Source organism: Odocoileus virginianus, chromosome 7, assembly GCF_023699985.2.
Source record: "Odocoileus virginianus isolate 20LAN1187 ecotype Illinois chromosome 7, Ovbor_1.2, whole genome shotgun sequence".
Lineage (NCBI taxonomy): Eukaryota > Metazoa > Chordata > Mammalia > Artiodactyla > Cervidae > Odocoileus > Odocoileus virginianus.
In genome coordinates, this window is record NC_069680.1 from 59,051,839 (window position 1) to 59,072,214 (window position 20,376).

At 39.8% G+C, this 20,376-nt stretch overlaps 1 protein-coding gene across 1 annotated transcript in view; it reads left to right on the plus strand.

The window, feature by feature from the left end:
• Positions 1 to 16,913, plus strand: part of KIFBP (kinesin family binding protein) — a 59,849-nt gene extending 42,936 nt beyond the window's left edge. The window contains exons 5-7 of the mRNA XM_020869858.2: positions 1,277 to 1,361; positions 11,116 to 11,231; positions 15,479 to 16,913. Coding sequence (XP_020725517.1) covers positions 1,277 to 1,361; positions 11,116 to 11,231; positions 15,479 to 16,354 — 1,077 coding nt within the window. The 3' untranslated portion in view covers positions 16,355 to 16,913. The remainder of the gene's footprint in view (positions 1 to 1,276; positions 1,362 to 11,115; positions 11,232 to 15,478) is intronic.
• Positions 16,914 to 20,376: the final 3,463 nt, after the last annotated feature.

Here is a 20,376-nt window from a genome sequence, read left to right on the forward strand (position 1 = left end):
GTGTTTTGTAAGTTTTCTTCCAACTAGCTAAGTTATAATGCACAGAGAGATTTGAGCCCTTTTTTTTTTTTTTAATACAATTATCATTTATATCACTGTCATTTCATCTGGTTCCATGAGGTTTTGCTACATACTGAGTCCCTACCTTGCAAGTGCTAAAGTCCCACATTTACCAGCCACGTCGAGGACCCCATGTGCACTCACTGTTAGTTCTAACAGTGGTTACTTTCAGATGACCAGTCTGGACAGTGCTGAAGTGATAATGAATAACAAGTTATAGGGCAACAATTAAAACTTCTTTATGTAAACTGTAACTTTCTTTTGGTTTTTGAGGTTTAATACCAATATTTTGATCTGTAGATACTGCTGGTCTAGTACTTCACATGGTACCCAGCTGTTCTCAAGATGGCTTCTGAATTTACCATAATGGGGGGATACATTGAGTGCTGATATTTTAAAGTCATAGTCAACTGTTAAAAACCACCTTGGCAAAATCAGTGTTACTCATATGAAGTAGACATATTTAACAAGGGTGGCTTCCAACTAAAATTTGGACTTTTAACTTGGTACTTCTGCTGAGTATTCCTGTGACATACATGACACATGTAAAGTAAGTAAGGAGGAGATCTTCTCCAAGGGTTTGAGAAGCTTACCACGCCCCCATCTGAACTGTGAAGTCTTCAACTGTCGGTAAAGCAGTTCCACAGAGTTCGTCTCTGGAAATCTGTTGACTTCAAAACTTGGTGGGAAGCCTCATTATATGTAAAATTGTAAAGGTTTCAGAAGACAGAATCTCTTATCAAAATTTATCCTGTTTGCCTTTGAATGATTGTATTTAAAAGGGATCTCTAAACTTGAGAAAGATGAAATCTTCCAGTCTTTGACAGAATGTAAGTGGTCTAAAAATTGTTCATGCAGAGAACTCGGCTATTTAGACTGAAGCTTAAAGGATGCGGAGGCGTGGTAGGACACTAGGATGATAGCCGTTCTTTTCTGCTGATTGAATACTGGAGGGGAGCTAATTTTCAATCAGCAGGTATTTTTCCAGGCAGTTTGGATTATTAAGAGTTTGTGGGTATTGTTACTTTAATCTTTAAGATAGTTTTTTAATCAAATAATATTCAGACATATACTTTCTTGTTTAGTTACCATACAGGGTCTCCTTAGTAGTGTTTTTTACCTGAATTTATAGCTTTTCCCATATTAAAAGACTATGCAAGTATCTATTGCAAATAAGGTTTTGTGATAATTGAATTTATTCTTATTTCTGCAACAGCAATGCTTTATGGAAGCCAGACACTGTTTATCTGCTGCTAATGTCATTTTTGGTCAAATTGGAAAGATCCGAACCACAGAAGACAGTAAGTTTATGTGTACATGTTTCATTATATAACTTTTTAAAAAATCTTTTTATTTTGAAATCCTGTTAATTTAGAAAATTCAAGAACAGAACAAAGAATTACCATAGGCCCATCTAAATTCACCGAGTTTTTATATTTGCCTCATTTGCAGATATGTTTAGGCTCCATTACCCTCTAATACTTCAGTGAGTTTTTCCTAGAAATATTTTCTTACATAATCATAGAACAGGAAATGTAGCATTGATACAGTTCTTTTATCTATAATTCATATTTAGCAGCTGTCTACATGATGTGTTTTGTAGCAGTTTCTCTATAGTACTAGTTTCTCTAGTACTTAAAAAAATTTTTATTGACATCTAGTTGATTTATAGTGTTGTTAGTTTCTGCTGTACATCAAAGTGAATCAGCGTTACATATACATGTAGCCACTCTTTAGATTCTTTTTTCATTTATTTTTATTAGTTGGAGGCTAATTACTTTACAGTATTGTAGTGGTTTTTGCCATACATTAACATGAATCAGCCATGGATTTACATGTATTCCCCATCCCGATCACCCCCCCCCCCCCCACCTCCCTCTCTACCCGATCCCTCTGGGTCTTCCCAGTGCACCAGCCCTGAGCACTTGTCTCATGCATCCAACCTGGACTGGTGATCTGTTTCACCCTTGATAATATACATGTTTCAATGCTGTTCTCTCAGATCATCCCACCCTCGCCTTCTCCCACAGAGTCCAAAAGTCTGTTCTGTACATCTGTGTCCCTTTTTCTGTTTTGCATATAGGTTTATTGTTACCATCTTTTTAAATTCCATATATATGTGTTAGTATACTGTATTGGTGTTTATCTTTCTGGCTTACTTCACTCTGTATAATGGGCTCCAGTTTTATCCATCTCATTAGAACTGATTCAAATGTATTCTTTTTAATGGCTGAGTAATATTCCATTGTGTATATGTACCATAGCTTCCTTATCCATTCATCTGCTGATAGGCATCTAGGTTGCTTCCATGTCCTGGCTATTATAAACAGTGCTGCGATGAACATTGGGGTACACGTGTCTCTTTCAGATCTGGTTTCCTTGGTGTGTATGCCCAGGAGTGGGATTGCTGGGTCATATGGCAGTTCTATTTCCAGTTTTTTAAGAAATCTCCACACTGTTTTCCATAGCGGCTGTACTAGTTTGCATTCCCACCAACTGTGTAAGAGGGTTCCCTTTTCTCCACACCCTCTCCAGCATTTATTGCTTGTAGACTTTTGGATAGCAGCAATCCTGACTGGCGTTAATGGTACCTCGTGGTGGTTTTGATTTGCATTTCTCTGATAATGAGTGGTGATGAGCATCTTTTCATGTGTTTGTTAGTCATCTGTATGTCTTCTTTGGAGAACTGTCTGTTTAGTTCTTTGGCCCATTTTTTGATTGGGTCATTTATTTTTCTGGAATTGAGCTGCAGGAGTTGCTTGTATATTTTTGAGATTAATCCTTTGTCTGTTTCTTCGTTTGCTATTATTTTCTCCCATTCTGAGGGCTGTCTTTTCACCTTGCTTATAGTTTCCTTTGTTGTGCAAAACTTTTAAGTTTAATTAGGTCCCATTTGTTTATTTTTGCTTTTATTTCCAATATTCTGGGAGGTGGGTCATAGAGAATCCTGCTGTGATTTTTGTCGGAGAGTGTTTTGTGCCTATTTTCTCCTCTAGGAGTTTTATAATTTCTGGTCTTACATTTAGATCTTTAATCCATTTTGAGTTTATTTTTGTGTATGGTGTTAGAAGGTGTTCTAGTTAAGTGGTTGACCAGTTTTCCCAGCACCACTTGTTAAAGAGGTTGTCTTTTTTTCCATTGTATATCCTTGCCTCCTTTGTCGAAGATACACTGTTTAGATTCTTTTCCCAGGGGCTACGCTGGTGGCTCAGATGGTAAAGATTCTTTTCCCATATAGGTCATTACAGATTATTGAGAAGAGTTCCCTGTGGTATACAGTAGGTCCTTATTAGTTATCTGTTTTATATGTAGTACTGTGTACATGTCAGTCCCAACCTCCCAGTTTATCCCGCCTTGCCCTGCCTTCCTCCCTGGTATTCATAAGTTTGTTTTCTACATTTGGGACTTTATTTCTATTTTATGAATAGGTTAATTTGTCCCACTTTTAAAGATTTCATATATAAGTGATATCATATGATATTTGTCTTTCTCTGACTTGACTTCACTCAAATCTTTAGGTCCATCCATGTTGCTGCAAATGGTGTTATTTCATTCCTTTTTTTTTTAAATGGCTGAGCAATAATCCATTGTATATATGTACCAGATCTTTATACATTCTTCTGTTTATGGACATTTAGGTTGCTTCCATTTCCTGGGTATTGAAGGTAGTGCTGCAGTGAATATTGGGATGCATATATCATTTTGAATTATGATTTTCTTTGGATATATGCCCGAGTGGGATTGCAGGATCATAGGAGAGGTCTATTTTCAGTTTTTTAGGGAACCTGCATACTGTTTTCCATAATAATTGTCACATCTCTTTAGTCGTCTTTAATCTGGACCAGTTCCCTCAGCTTTTCTTTCATCAGGCATTTTTGAAAAAATATAGGCCTCTTATTTCATAGATTTTCTATGAATTGATATTTGTTTCCTTACACTAAGATTCAGATTATACGTTTTTGGTTGGAATACTATATATGTGATGTGTCCAAATATCTAGTTTAATTATAGTGTTTCACTTAGTTTTATAAATCACAGCACAGTCAGCTTCTGTATTTGAGCCAGTCAGAACCAAAACAAGCTATCACTTCACATCTGTTAATTGGCCATTATCAAGAAGACAAGAAATAACAAGTGTTGGTGAAGATGTAGAAAAGGGGACCCATGTGCACTATGGTGGGATTGTAAATTGGTGTAGCCACTATGAAAAACTGTATGGAGGCTCCTCAAGAAATTAAAAATAGAGCTATATATGATCCAGTAATTCTTGGGTGCAGTTGCCCCTTCGTGTCCACAGGAGATTGATTCCAGGACCCCCCACAGATACCAGACACCTCTGGATGCTCCCATCATATTGCATATAACCAACACACATCCTCTCTTGTATACATTAAATCATCTCTAAAGTATTTACAAATACTAAATACAGTGTAAATGCTATATAAGTAATGGACAACATGTGGCAAATTCAAGTTTTGCTTTTGGAACTTTCTATAATTATTTAACAATTTTTATTTTATACTGGAGTATAGTCAATTAACAGTGTTATGTTTCCGGAAAACAGCAAAGTTCCCTGTGCTCTACAGTAGGTTCTTGTAGGTAACCTATTTTAAATATAGCAGTGTCTTTTTTTTCAAACCCTTGTGTCGAGGGCTGACTTTCAATAGATCGCAGCGAGGGAGCTGCTCTGCTACGTACGAAACCCCGACCCAGAAGCAGGTCGTCTACGAATGGTTTAGCACCAGGTTCCCCACGAATGTGCAGTGCATGACAGGCGAGGGGGCGGCCGCCTTTCCGGCCGCGCCCTGTGTCCCGGGACGAGGGGTTCTCCGCACCGGACTCCGGTCCCTACGAGCAGCGGGGCGCGCCCCGAGGGACGCGGAACGGCGGGGGACCGGCTATCCGAGGCTAACCGAGGCGGCGCTGCCATATCGTTCCGCCTGGGCGTTCAGTCATAATCCCACAGATGGTAGCTTTGCTAGCAGTGTCTTTTTAATGGCTGAGTAATACTCCACGGTGTCTGTCTGTATCACACCTTCTTTATTTAATCCGTCAGTGGACATTTAGCTTGTTTCTATGACTTGGCTACTGTCAGCAGTGCTGCAATGAACACTGCAGTGCTTGTATCCTCCTGAACCATGATTTTCTCCAGATACATGCCCAGGAGTGGGATTGCTAGATCATATGGTAGTTCTTAGTTTCCTAAGGATTTTCCATACTGCTCTCCATAGTGGCTGTACCAAATCACATTCCTGCCAACAATGTGGGAGGGTTCCTTTTTCTCTACACCCTCTCCAGCATTTGTTATTAGTAGACTTTTTGATGATGGCCATTCTGACTGGTGTGGGGCGATACCTCATTTCTGTAATAAGTAACAATGCTGAGCATTTTTTCATATGCCTCTTGGCTATCTAAATGTCTTTGGAGAAATGTCTGTTCAGGTCCCCTGCCCATTTTTTGATTCGGTTGTTTGTTATTGAACCATGTGTGAGCTGTTTGTAGATCTTGGAGATGAATCCGTCGTGTCGTTCACGGATACTTCCTCCCGCTCTTTGGCTTGTCTTTTCAATGGAGTCTTACTCAGCGAGGAAACAGAATGAAACAATGCTGTGTGTAGCAACGTGGATGGACCTGGAGATTATCGTACAAAGTGAAGTGAGACAGAAAAAAACAACTATCATATGATATCACTTACAAGTGAAATCTGAAAAAGATGATACAAATGAACTTCTTTACAAGCGAGACACAGACTCCCCAACTTTGAGAATAAATTTATGGTTACCAGGGGGGGAAATTGGGAGAAGGATTAGATTGGGAGTTTGGGATTGACATGTACACACTGCTGTATTTAAAATAGGTTACCTGAAAGGACCTGCTGTATAGCACAGGGAACTCTGCTCAATATGCTGTAATAACCTAAGCGGAAAAAATTTGAAAAATGATGCATGTATAACTGAATTACTCTGCTGTATGCTAACGTAACATTCTTAATTATAATATTAAAAAACAAAGCAGTAATATGCCCACATAGGACCTCGGAGCACGTTTTAGTAAGGTATCAGTCCAGTAACTTTTGGTTCTAGACCTTAAGGAAGTCAGTTACTCAGATCCATAAGCTATAATCCATAAGCTATGTCTAAAAAGGAAAGATCAAGGGCTTCATATCTTTGAATTTGCCTACTTGCTACAATCTACTTATAACCCCAAGATTACTACTCGCAGCACGTCTGTGGTCATTTGCAGAGAGCCAGAGGGTTTGAGACACTTGAGGTGCACATTACCAGCTGCTGAAGTTGAACAAGGCAACGCTCTGCCTTCTCATTTCAAGCCCTCACACTATAAGCAAGTATCCTTTTTGTGGTCTATTTAGTTCCACATTTTTCAGATTGTTCTGCACTTTGTTGTTTAAAATGGCCCCCACGTGTAGTGCTGAGGTGGTATCTAGTGTTTGTAAGCACGTGAAGGCTGTGATGCACCTTCTGGAGAAAATACAGTGTTAGATAAGCTTCATTCAGGCACAGGCGACAGTGCTATTGGCCATGAGTTCATTGTTAATGAGTCAACAGTTACACATGAAATAAGGTGTCTTTAAACAGAAATGTGTGTAAAATAAGGTTATATATTGATCAGTTGATGAAAATATTGTGTCCAGAAGCTCATTAGAACCTAACTCTATGTTTCCCCTAGGCGTGATGTTTTAGCATTCCCTAGTTTATTATTCACGGTGACTTTATAGAACATAACTACCATAAATGATGAGAATCAGCTGTATATTGTTTCCTTAGAATCCAGGTAGAAAAGTTTTACTGTTGGGATTAAAAATTACCTTTTCTGTAGAACCAAACATTCATATGAAGGAGATGATCCAGCTGATCAGTGACTTACATCACTGCTGGGAGATGAGCAACTTGCTTCTCTCCATGTAGAGCCACTGACCTGATCTCTGCTCTCTGAAATGGGCCGGGGGGCTTTGCAACCTTGGGAAGGCTCAGGACAGATAAAAACCAAACCTACAGGTTTGGGAACAAGTTTTCCCAAACTTGTTCTGAACAACAGGCTGAACATCATGATAATGGGCGTTGGTTTCTAACAAGATGCTTAAAATACCTAAAGTATGTGTTCTTACTAGGGGAGAACATGGTTTTTTGGAAAGTGAAAAGTAAATCTTAGCTATTACAGTGGTATGCAGAAAGATAGAGACAAAGAAAAGGAAAGAGAAAAAGAAGAAATCTTGCCATTTTTTTACAACATGAATGGACCTTAGGGCATCATACTACATGAAATCAGAAAACAGCACACCATGTATGATTTCACTTACATGTGGAATCCAAGAAAGCAAAACCCAAAAATCTCCTAGGTACAGAGAACACATTAGTGGTTGCCAGAGGTGGGTGTGGGTGAATGTGTGAAGGGGGTCATAAAATTAATGTCATGGGGATGTAAGGGACAGCATGGTATGTGTTATAATATATTGATTGCATATTTGAAATTTGCTAACAGAGTAGATCTTAAAAGTTCTCATCCTAAGAAAAAGCATTTAACTATGTGTAGTGACAGATTCTAGCTAGACTTACTGTTGTGATCATTTTACAGTATTTAAAAACGTCAAGTCATTATGTTGTACACCTGGAACTAATATAATGTTATATGTCAGTTATCTCAGTTTAAAAACTGTGTTAGTCATCTAACAAGTTTTATAGTAAAGTAACAATGTATCATTAAGGATCAGAAGAATACAGAGGCTGAGTTAGAGGATTGTACATTATAAAATTAAATTTTCTCTCTCTTATTACATTCAATCATTGATTGGTTGAAGTCTAAAAGGCATTTCTCAAAAAGAAAGAAAAATAGGTAATGAGAACTAAACCTCCAGTGAGATGTTTTGTTTTTACTCTTCGAAGTAGAAAGCTAAAACATTGGCGATGTTTGATGTTTTTAAAATAACTTTATTGAGTAGCTTTATATGTTGTTACAGTATTTGTTGAAAATAATTTGGCAGTGTGTATCAAGAGCATTTTAAATAGTATAAACTCTGACCCAGTAAATTTCACATCTAGGAATCTAAAGGAAATAATTGCAAATCCAGAGAAATCTGTGCACAGAGATCTTCCTGTTTAGAGTTGTTTGTAGTAGAGGAGTTAGAAACAGTGGCCAGTATTAGAAGAATGACTATAAAGTATAGAAATATAATTCATTGTACATGATGCTATACTTAAAAATGACGTTAAAGAGTTGATGATGATAAGTATGTTGTGTTAGTTGCTCAGTTATGTCCGACTCTTTGTGATCCCATAGACTGTAACCCACCAGGCTCTTCTATCCATGGAATTCTCCAGGCAAGATTCCTGGAGTGGATTGCCATTCCCTGCTCCAGGGTATCTTCCTGATCCAGGGATCAAACCTGGATCTCCTGCTTTGGGAGCAGATTCTTTACCATCTGAGCCATCAGGGAAGACCTCATTTTATTACATTTCACTGAATTAAAAAAAAGAAAATGTTTTGTGGCAACTCTGGAGCAGTTGATCAATACTGTTTTTCTAACAGCATTTGCTCAATTCATGTCTGTTACATTTTGGTAATGCCTATATTTCACACTTTTTCATTGTTATTTGTTATGATGGTCTGTGATCAATGATATTTTACTGTTGAAATTGTTTTGGGGTGCCACTAACTATGTCCATATAAGATGGTAAAGTTAATTGGTAAATGTGTTCTGATTGCTCCACTGACTGGCCATTGTCTTGTGTCTCGCTCCCTCTCCTTGGACCGCTCTATTTCCTGAAGACACAGCGTTATTAAAATTAGATCAGTTAATAACCCTACTGATCTAATTTTAATAATGCTGTGTCTTGAAGTGAAAGGAAGAGTTGCATATCTCACACTTTTAAGTTAAAAGCTAGAAATGATTAAGCTTAGTGAGGAACACATGTCAAAATGGGCCAGAACTCTTGTGCAAGTTAGCCAAGTTATGAATGCAAAGAAAAAGTTGCTGAAGGAAGTTAAAAGTGCTACTCCAGTGAACACACGAATGATAAGAAAGCAAAACAGCCTTCCTGCTGATAATGGGGAAAGTTTTAGTGGTCTGGATAGAAGGTAAAACCAGCCACAATATTCCCTTAAGCCAAAGGCTAATCCAGAGCAAGGCCCTAATTTTCTTCAATTCTGTGGAGGCTGAGAGAGGTGAGGAATCTACAGAAGAAAAGTGTGCCGTTGAGATTTAAGGAAGGAAGCCGTCTCCATAACATGAAAGGGTAAAGTAGCGAGCTATCCAGAAGATCTCGCTGAGATCATTAATGAAGGTGGCTACACTATACAGACTTTCAGTGTGGCTGAAACAGCCTTCTGTTGGAAGAAGAGGCCATCCAGGACTTTTCACAGCTGGAGAGAAGTCAGTGCCTGGCTTTAAAGGACAAGCTGCTGACTCTCTTGTTTGGGGCTAGTGCAGCTGGTGACTTTACCATTCTGAAAATCCTGGGGTCCTTAAAAATTACGCTGATTACACAAAACCTGGATGACAACACATGGTTTACTAAAAATTTTAAGCTCATCGTTGAGACCTACTGTTCAAAAAAAAAAAAAAGAAATTCCTTTCAAAGTATTATTGCTCATTGACAGTCTACCTGGGTTATCCAAGAGCTCTTATGGAGATTTACTTACGATTAATGTTGTTTGCTAACACAACATTCATTCCGTAACCCATAGATCAAGGAGTCATTTCGACCTTCAAGTCTTATTATTTGAAGAAAAAAATCATGAGGCTATCACTGTCGTAGATGTGACTCCTCTGATATATCTGGGCAAAGTAAATTGAAAATCTGCTGGAAAGGATTTACCATTCTAGATGTCATTAAGAAGATTTGTAATTCATGGAAAGAGGTCAGAATATCAACATTAACAGCAGTTTAGAAGAAGTTGACCAGACCCTCAGGGATGATTTTGAGGGTTGCAAGACTTCAGTGGAGGAAGTAACTGCAGATATAGTAGAAATAGCATGAGAACTAAAATTAAAAGTTGAACCTAGGGGACTTCCCTGGTGGTCCAGTGACTAATACTCCATGCTCTCAATGCAGGGGACCGACATTTGATCCCTTGTCAGGTAATTAGATTCTACATGCCACAACTAAAGCTCTCATGTGTCACAACTAAGACCCAGTGCAGCTGAATAAATAGGTAAATAAAGATTTAAAAAATGTTGAACCTAAAGGTTTGTCTGAGTTGCTACAATCTCATGCTAAATTTTGAGAGCTGAGGACTTGATTCTTAGGGATGAGCAGAGAAGGTGGTTTCTTGAGATGGTATCTGCTTCAGGTGAAGCTACTGTGAAAATCGCTGGAGTGACGACAGAGGAGTTAGAATATAACATAAACCTGATAAAGTGGGGCAAGGATTTGAGAGGATTGACTAATTTTGAGAGAAGTTCTACCGTGGGTAAAATGCTATCAGACAGCATTGCATGCTACAGAGGACATTGTTCCTGAAGGAGAGAGTCCATCAGTGCAGCAGACTTCTCTCTCGTTTTAAGGAAGTGCCATAGTCTCCCTACCCCAGCCTTCAGTAACCAGTACCCTGATCAGTCAGCAGCCATCAGCGATGAGACAAGACCCTCTTAACTAGCGAAAGAGGTTATGACTCCCAGAAGCCTTAAATGATGTTTAGCTTTTAGCAATATTTTTTAATGAAAATGTGTACATTTTTAAGACAATACTATTGCACACTTAATAGACTACACTGTAGTGCAAACCTAACTTTTATAAGCCACAGAAATTCACGAGACTCATTTTATTGCAGTGATCTGGAACCAATCCTGCAATATCTGAGGTGCTTGTATGCAAAATTTAAGATATGTGGTGACCTTAGTTTTTACCTGTAGGTAATACTAAAGAAAAAAACTAGAAAGAAGCTCTGGGTGGTAGGAATTTTGGGTTTGTTTCTTCCCACTGCTTCAGTTAGGACTTGTTATTTTTAAAATCAAGAGTGATATAAAGAAGAATGGCATACACAATGAAAATTACAGTTGTGACCATTGGCTTACACAAGTCACGTTGTACCTTTTAGCTACGGAAGCTGAAGGAGATGTGCCAGAGCTTTATCACCAAAGAAAAGGGGAAATAGCAAGATGCTGGATCAAGTACTGTTTGACTCTCATGCAGAATGCCCAACTTTCCATGCAGGTAATACAGTCAAAAGTGATCTTTTCTGTCTTAAACAGCAGGATGTAACTAAAGGCTTAAAATGGGAAGTATGCTCATTGGACTCACTGCATTGTGTATTATTCATGGCACGCAGAAGGCTTATTTCTTGCTTTCCCTGTCTCAGCCTGTTCAAATCTTACTCATCCATTAAGGCTGTCTCAAACAGCACCTCTTCCTTCAAGACTTGCCATTGGATAGAGCATAAGCCCCACCAGAGGGGAGTCTTCATCATATTCATACTATGTACCGATGTCTAGACATAACAGGTGTTCAGAAACGATTGAATGTATATACGATTCTTAAACCCTACAAATCTCTTCTCCCTCCTTTAAGAACCCTTCCTAAGTCACTTGACTTTGTATTATCCTTATTCATATTCTTATCTTATTCCTTTACCCCTTCTTAGACTGTAAGCAACCTGATGGCAGGAAATCTTACTAATCTTCATATACTTTAGACAGTAAATACACATATTGATAAAAATGTAAGTATAAATGTATCTGGAAACAGCCCTGCTAGTTTGTGGCTGTGTATCCATGGCAGTTAACTTCTCTGTGTCTCAGTTTCCTCACAAGTTAGATGGAGATAATAATAGTGAGTTAAAAAAGGGCTCAGAAAAGTGTCCAAGAGGTAACTAAGTCCTCAATCAATGTTAACTGTCATTGTTGATACCATTATTACTAATCCATACTTAATGGATTCTAGTTCCTAGTCAGAGCCCTGGTGGCTCAGACGGTAAAGAATCTGCTTGCAATGCAGGAGACCCAGGTTCGATCCCTGGGTCAGGAAGATTCCCCTGGAGAAGGGAATGGCAACCCATTCCAGTATTCTTATCTAGAGAATTCCATAGACAGAGAAGCCTGGAGGGCTACAGTCCCTGGGGTCACAAAGAGTCAGACATGGCTGAGACACTAACACTTCAGAGGAAAATAAATTATTTGGATGCATATTCTAAAGTACATTGGAGACTTTCCTGGAGGAGTTGCTATGCCTCTTTTCTGTTTACATGCATTAAAGTATAACCATTTTTACTAGTAAATATAGAACCTTGTGAAACTACTATACAAAATAAAAGCAGACAAACCACAAAACCCCAGAAACAGAAGTGTTTCAAAGGTGAGAGCACTTTGGAGGTAGAGGGTAAAGATGAGGCATATTTGGAAAAGGAAGGAAGTGGGGAGAAGAACTAGGGAGTTTTATGTCTAGAGAAATTGCAGCCCAGAAAATCTGTCCGTGTTCTTCCTCTCAGAAAGCAGTCTAAAAAGTGTGTAAATCAACACACCGCCAGGAAGCATGGTCAATAAACAAGATTTAGAGACTTAGGCCTGCATTTGAAGTAATTGTGTCAAGCAAAGCGCCCTGTGGTTTACTCTTACCATTCGTTTAGTCCATGCTTTCCAGACTGGGCACTGGAATTTACCACCTGCTTGTTTTAAACTCAAATAGTGACCACATTTCTAAATTACTTAGACCATAACTTCTAAATTACTTAGATTTCCTTTAATCTGGCTTTGTTACCTTAGCTTCATCCTTTGATCATTTGCTTACCTGAAAAGCCTTCTTTAATTCAAGTTTAATAACATCTACAATTTAAGTATTTATTTCTGACAGGCTTATAGTAGTCATTGTACTATGATGAACAAAAACAGACCTGGTGTTTACGTCATACGGAAGTGCAACTTTAGTTAAGTTCCACAAAGGAGAAACATAAGATATGAGGAGTCACTATGGGAGGAAGTAACATCTGAAGGAAGCTCTGGGAATGCATAGGAATTTCTAGATTGGAGAAAAAGCACAGCATTCCAAGGAGCTGAAGCGGCATGTTGAAAAGTTCTGTGGTGTGGGGAGCATGGTGGTGGAAATGATGGAGCAAGGCTTGTGAGGCTGGAGCAGAGTGAGCGTGTGTGATAGAAGACTGGCTTAGAAAGGGGCTGGAACATTCTGGGTCTTCCATGACTGGAAGCCTTGGTTGGGGGCGGGAGGGTTTGGACTGATCACTTAGGTGGCAGAATGGAGGATTGAGGGAAGGCAGGCGTGGACAAGGAGGATTGCTTAGATCACTGGAACAGTGGGGGTGAGATGTGAAGGGAGCTTGGGCTAGGACAGTGGAGGAAGAGATGGTGGAAAAGAGTGGGTGCAAGAGGTTATTTAGGGGGCAAGACAAAGGATTTGATGATAGATAAGAAGTGTGGGCTAAGAGAGGAGAGAGAGATCAAGGATGATTCTCCTGCATCAGCTGGCTGTCCAGCTCGAGGGAGTGACCTTCACTAAAATAAGAGTAGAATAGGAACCTGTTTGCAGAAGAGGGAGAGTTCCATTGTGGACACATTGAGGATGAGGGGTCTAAGTCTTCTGAGAGGAGGAGGAGGTGTGTAAGGAGCTTTAGTTATGGGTCTGGAGCCTAATAAGAGCCTGGTGTAGCTGAAGATTTGTGGGTCCTCCTCCTGAGGATGGCAGTTGCAACCATGGGCACAGATGGAGACACCTGTGTAGAGCTGTGCTGTGCAATAGAAATAGAAAAACAGCTATATTCGTCACTTTCAGTTGTCTAGTGGCTACACTGTGCTCAGTGCTAAGTCGCTTTAGTCGTGTCCAACTCTTTGTTATCCCATGAACTATAGCCTGCCAGGCTCCTCTGTCCTTGGGATTTTCCAGGCAAGAACACTGGAGTAGGTTGCCATGCCCTGCTCCAGGGGATCTTCCCGACCTAGGGAGTGAACCCGTGTCTCTTATGTCTCCTGCATTGGCAAGTGGGTTCTTTACCACTAGCACTATCTGGGAAGTGGCTACATTAGACAAAGAAGAAAGCAGGTGAAATGAATTTTAACTTGTATTTCTTCCACCTAGAATATATAAAGAAATACTCATTTCCATTTGTCATTAATACTAAAAAGTTGTTGCACTATTTTATAATCTGTATTAAATCTTGGAAATTGGGTGTGTACTCTTTTACACCGATCACATCTCAGTTTGGACAATTCAAATGCTCAGTAGTCATCCGAGCATAGCACATGACTCTATTCTGAACAATGCAGATCTAGAGAGAGGACCTCAAATGAATGAAGAACTGGCCTTGGGGCTGACCACTGGTTATCTGATGTTTAATTTTATCATCCAGGAAGAAGAGAATGAACTGACTATTTTTCAGCCATCTTAGTTCCTTCCTCTTTTTTTTTTGCCCCAGGAGGTAGGGGAGATAACTTTAACTATGATGGTAGATTTAACACTGTCTTTATTTTAGTATCTTTGAGAGACCTAGAGCATTTCTCTGTAGTATATTTTATTAAATAACTTAGCATAAACATCATGCTGTTAATCTTAATGGAATTTCTTTGCAATATTTTTAAGACTGATTTCAGCCTTACTCTTAATGTTAAAATATCAATACAGTTTTCATATGCATTTATGTTATCTGAAGGAGTAACTATAAATGAGTTAGTTCCCCCAAGAGGAAAATAATAAACAGTTTAGTTGTGTTATTTACTTTTTTCCTAGTTTCTTTCATTTTTAATTACTTGGAATATAACTAGAAAGAAGTCAGGATTTCCTGGTGGTCTAGTGGCTAAGACTTCACACTCCCAATGCAGGAGCCCTGGGCTCTATCCCTGGGTCAGGGAACGAGATCCCAAATGCCTGCAAGTAAGAATTTGCTTGCCACAAACTAAAAAATCCCACATTCCACAGTTAAGGAGCTGGATCAGTCAAATAAAAAAAAAAGTAGATAAATACTAAAAAAAACTAAGAGCTTTAAAAAGATGTGGGCTTCCCTGGTGGCTCAGATGATAAAGAATCTGCCTGCAGTGTGGGAGATCTTGGTTCGATCCCTGGGTTGAGAACATCTCCTGGAGAAGGGAGTGGCAACCCACTCTAGTAATCTTGCCTGGGAAATTCCATGGACAGAGGAGCCTAGCAGGCTACAGTCCGTACAGTCACAAAGAGTTGGACACAACTGAGCGACTAAAAGATGTGATTGTAATACCTCCTCCCCCAGGCGGGAAGTAAGAGGGTTTTCTTGTCTTGTGTGTTAGTTGCTCAGTTGTGTCCGACTCTGCAGCCCTGTGGACTGTAGCCTGCCAGGCTTCTCTGCCCATGGACTTCTCCAGGCAAGAATACTGGAGTGGGTAGCCATCCCCTTCTCCAGGGGATCTTAAATTTGCTTTAGTACTGACAGCAGGAGACAAGTCAGTGTCTATCTTCCTTAACCATAATTTATTTTTTTCTTTCAGGACAACATAGGAGAGCTTGATCTTGATAAACAATCTGAACTTAGAGCTTTAAGAAAAAAAGAACTAGATGAGGAAGAAAGAGTTAGGAAAAAAGCTGTGCAGTTTGGAACCGGTGAACTGTGTGATGCCATCTCTGCAGTGGAAGAGAAAGTGAGCTATCTGAGACCTTTAGATTTTGAAGAAGCCAGAGAGCTTTTTTTAACGGGCCAGCACTATGTCTTTGAGGCAAAAGAGTTCTTTCAGATTGATGGTTATGTCACTGACCATATTGAAGTTGTCCAAGACCACAGTGCTCTGTTTAAGGTGCTTGCATTCTTTGAAACTGACATGGAAAGACGGTGCAAGATGCATAAACGCAGAATAGCTATGCTAGAACCCCTGATGGTGGACCTCAATCCACAGTATTACCTGTTGGTCAACAGACAGATTCAGTTTGAAATTGCACATGCTTACTATGATATGATGGATCTGAAGGTTGCCATAGCTGACAAGCTGAGGGATCCTGATTCACACATTGTGAAAAAAATCAATAATCTGAATAAGTCAGCACTGAAGTACTATCAGCTCTTCTTAGACTCTCTAAGAGACCCAAATAAAGTCTTTCCTGAGCATATAGGGGAAGATGTTCTTCGCCCTGCCATGTTAGCTAAGTTTCGAGTTGCCCGCCTCTATGGCAAAATCATCACTGCAGATCCCAAGAAAGAGCTAGAAAATTTGGCAACATCATTGGAACATTACAAATTTATTGTTGATTACTGTGAGAAGCACCCTGAAGCTGCCCAGGAAATAGAAGTTGAGCTAGAGCTTAGCAAAGAGATGGTAAGTCTTCTTCCAACAAAAATGGAGCGATTCAGAACCAAGATGGCCCTGACTTAATGATCCTTGTTTCTAATGACAAGATGTGCAATATTGAGATTTTTTTTCCCCCTTAAACAGACCCAGTTCCATTGTGATGTTTAATTTAATAGCCAGGTGAGTGCTGTTTGAGCTTGAGATATAGTCAGACCAATTGAGTCTTTGCTAGGACCTTAATCAGCATAATTAAGAATTTATACCTAATTATGTAAATACATTGCCTTGTTAAAGTGACATGTGATTGATATTTTAGATTGCTTGTTTCCTATTTAAATACATGCCTTTCCTGCCTCATTTTCTAAAAGTAGGTTTTTTGTTGGCTAATATTTACTTGATGGATTTGTTAAGGGAAAAAATGCTGGTTAATATACCTAGGAGGCAAGCTGTTACTGTATTAAAATTGAAAAAGTAACTTCTTGTAGTTATTCTTCCCAAAATATTTACTTTCCTAAAAAAAATAGTTTCCTTTCTGAGATATTAAAAAACTAAATTATGTTGTAAAATATTGTAGTATGTTTCATTATAGAGAAAAAAAGGCCTTGTTGGAAATATAATAAATTGACTTGTTTCACTAACAAAAGCTTCCATTTATTCTTTTGTCTTCTTGTAAGAATTGGTTTATTTTTTTTATTTTTAAAATTTATTTATTTATTTATTTCACTTTACAACATTGTATTGGTTTTGCCATACATTGACTTGAATCCTCCATAGGTGTACATGTGTTCCCCATCCCGAACCCTCCTCCCACCTCCCTCCCCATTAAGAATTGGTTTATTTTTGATACTTCAAAAGTATTACCTTATTTGAAGCCAGAGAAGAATATTTCTTTGGTAATGTTGTACAGAGAGAACACATAAAATCTTACTGAGTATCCTTACTGAAATACTACCATGTACCAGAAAAGTTCTACTGGATTCAGTTTCTCAGAGGATCCTAGTATGCTGCTGCTGCTGCTAAGTCGCTTCAGTCATGTCCGACTCTGTGCGAACCCATAGACGGCAGCCCACCAGGCTTACCTATCCCTGGGATTCTCCAGGCAACAACACTGGAGTGGGTTGCCATTGCCTTCTCCAATGCATGAAAGTGAAAAGTGAAAGTGAAGTCGCTCAGTCGTGTCTGACTCTTAGCGACCCCATGGACTGCAGCCTACCAGGCTTCTCCATCCATGGGATTCTCCAGGCAAGAGTACTGGAGTGGGGTGCCATTGCCTTCTCCACCTAGTATACTGGTGAACCTTAAAGCATTGTTGAAAAAAGATCTGTACATAATAACATTGTTAATATATGTTAAGTAGATGCAGAATTGAAATGGAGCTCCTCTTCAGATAGTGCAAATATCAAGATCAGTTGTAAAATTTGATACAGAGAATAACACTGTGTGTTAACCTAGTCCTAAGCTTTCTGAAGCCAAGCCTGAGATTCTGTAATGTTTATGTATGTGTGGTAAATACCTTGCTTTTCCTTTGAGGTCAGTTTGCCGGAGGGAGGTGGGGGTGTGGATCTTTGAATGTAACAGCATTGTGTGATTCACTGAATATTTAATGCTTATTAAATATCTACTGTGGGTCAGGCACTGTTCTTGATTTTCTGAGCTTAGGGGATACAATGATGAAGAAGATCAACAAGGTGCTGTTCTCATGGAGGAAGTAAATAGAGAAGCAAGAAGATTTCAGGTCATGAATGCTGTTAAGAAAGAAACCAGAGGGACTTCCTAGTGGCCCAGTGGGTAAGACTCCCTGCTTCCACTGCAGAGGGCCCAGGTTTGATCCCTGGTCAGGGAACTAGATCCCACATTCTTTAACTAGAGATCCTGTATGCTGCAACTGAAAGAGCCTGCATGCCATAGCTAAGACCAGTGCAGCCACATAAAATAAGTATTTTTTTAAAAAGGAACCAGAATGCTAGATTGACATTAAATGGGAAGTGGAACTAGTTTAGTGAATGACCTGAAAGGCTGCTGAAAAGGTGGGCAGTGACACTGAGATAAGACTTTAATGGGCTAAAAGGGCAAAATCACTGCAGATGGTGACTGCAGTCATGAAATGAAAAGATGCTTGTTCCTTGGACAAAAAGCTATGACAAACCAGGAAGCATATTAAAAAGCAGTGACATTACTTTGCCGACAAAGGTCCATCTAGTCAAAGCTGAAGTTTTTCTAGTAGTCACATATGGATGTGAGAGTTGGACCATAAAGAAAGCTGAGTGCCAAAGAATTGATGCTTTTGAACTGTGGTGTTGGAGAAGACTCTTCTTGAGAGTCCCTCAGACTGCAAGGAGATCAAACCAGTCAATCCTGAAGGAAATCAGTCCTGAATATTCATGGGAAGGACTGATGCTGAAGCTCCAATACTTTGCCACCTGATGTGAAGAACTGACTCATTGGAAAAGACCCTGATGCTGGGAAAGATTGAAGGCAGGAGGAGAAGGGGACGACAGAGGATGAGATGGTTGGATGGCATCACCTGACTCAATGGACATGAGTTTGAGCAAGCTCAGTTGGTGATGGACTGGGAAGCCTGGTGTGCTGCAGTCCATGGAGTTGCAAAGAGTTGGACGCGACTGAGCAACTGAGCTGACTGAAAAGAGCAGCAAAATCAATATTCTTTGGGTGAGTGTTCCAGAGAATGTGAGGCCCTCAGGCTGGACTGAACTCAGGAAGGAGTTTTGCATTTGAGAAGATAGGAAGGCCTGTGTGACTGCAGCATAGGAGGTGGGCAGGTGTGGGAGAGGACTTTGTAGATGAGGGTAAGGAGTTAGGGTTTTATTGTAGGCTTGGTGGGAACATTTGTGGATTTTTTTTTTTTTTTTTTTTTTTTTAAGGGTGAGCATGATCTGATGGGCATATTAAAGAAAAACTGATCTGGGTCCTGGGGGGAGAATAGATTGTAGGGAGAAGGGGGATGCGCCAAAAGAGAAGCAAGGAAACAAGCCACATTCCATTAGGATTAATCCAAGTGTTTGGACTAGGGTGATCGAGTAGGGATGGAGAGAAGTGGATAAATTCAGAATGTGCTTTGGAAGTAGAACCACAGGACGTGCTGGAGGATTATGTGGAAAGCCTGAGGGGGAAAGGAGTCAAGAACCATATTAGGTTGAAGTGTGCAGGAGAAGCACATGTCTCTGAGGGAGATGGGGGTTAGAATAGAATTCTGTTTAGGTCATAGTGAGTTTAGGATATTAAGATACTTGAGATGGAATGATTGCCAGTGGCCTCCTTTATCAGACTTGAAGGGATCAAGAGGAGGCAAAGAGGGGAGGGAGGTTGACTGGGGATGTGAGATGGCTCTGCATCTCAGGTCTGCTCATTTCTTCAACTGTCCTGAGAACCGATTCTAGAATAAGTCCCCCTGTTATAAGCCTTTCTTGACACAGCCGTTTTATTCTTAACATTACTCAGTCTCATCACTTCCTTTTGTAGCCAGTCAGGTGTCTCCTTAACCTACTGAGCGCTCTCTGTGGGCTGGTCGTGCCAGACTCTAGAACGTGACCTGTGAGGCGCGGCCTCTTAGACCCTGATAGCTTTTCTTCCTCTCGACTGTTGTTCAACTTAGGTTCAAAAGGTAAGCGTCAGCTGTAACAGGCACTGGTCTTAAAACCAGTCTTTATCCTCGTAACCATCAACATCCTTTGCTATTTACTACTTGCTATCTGGTGTCTTTTCATATTTTAAGACTTTGTCTTTAGTTATCAGAAAATCTGGCTGCTTCATGGCCTGCTCTGTTCAGGGCCCGTTCCACCGACTGCTTTCCTGAGCACAGGGCCCCAGAGACAGCCGTTCTCTGAGACTTTGTTGTTTCCCTGGATTAGTACTTCTCAAACTTTTTGGTCTCAAGGCCCCTTTGCACTGAAAATGGAAGATGCCAGAGAGCTTTTGTTTTATGTAGGTTATAAGGTTATATCTTTCTGTGTTTACCCTATTTGAAATCTAATTTTGGGAAACTTTAATAATTTAATGTTAATAAACCTATTGGATTTTTTTTTTTTTTGGCTGCATCCTGTGGGATCTTAGTTCACTGACCAGGGATCAAACCCATAGCTCGTGCA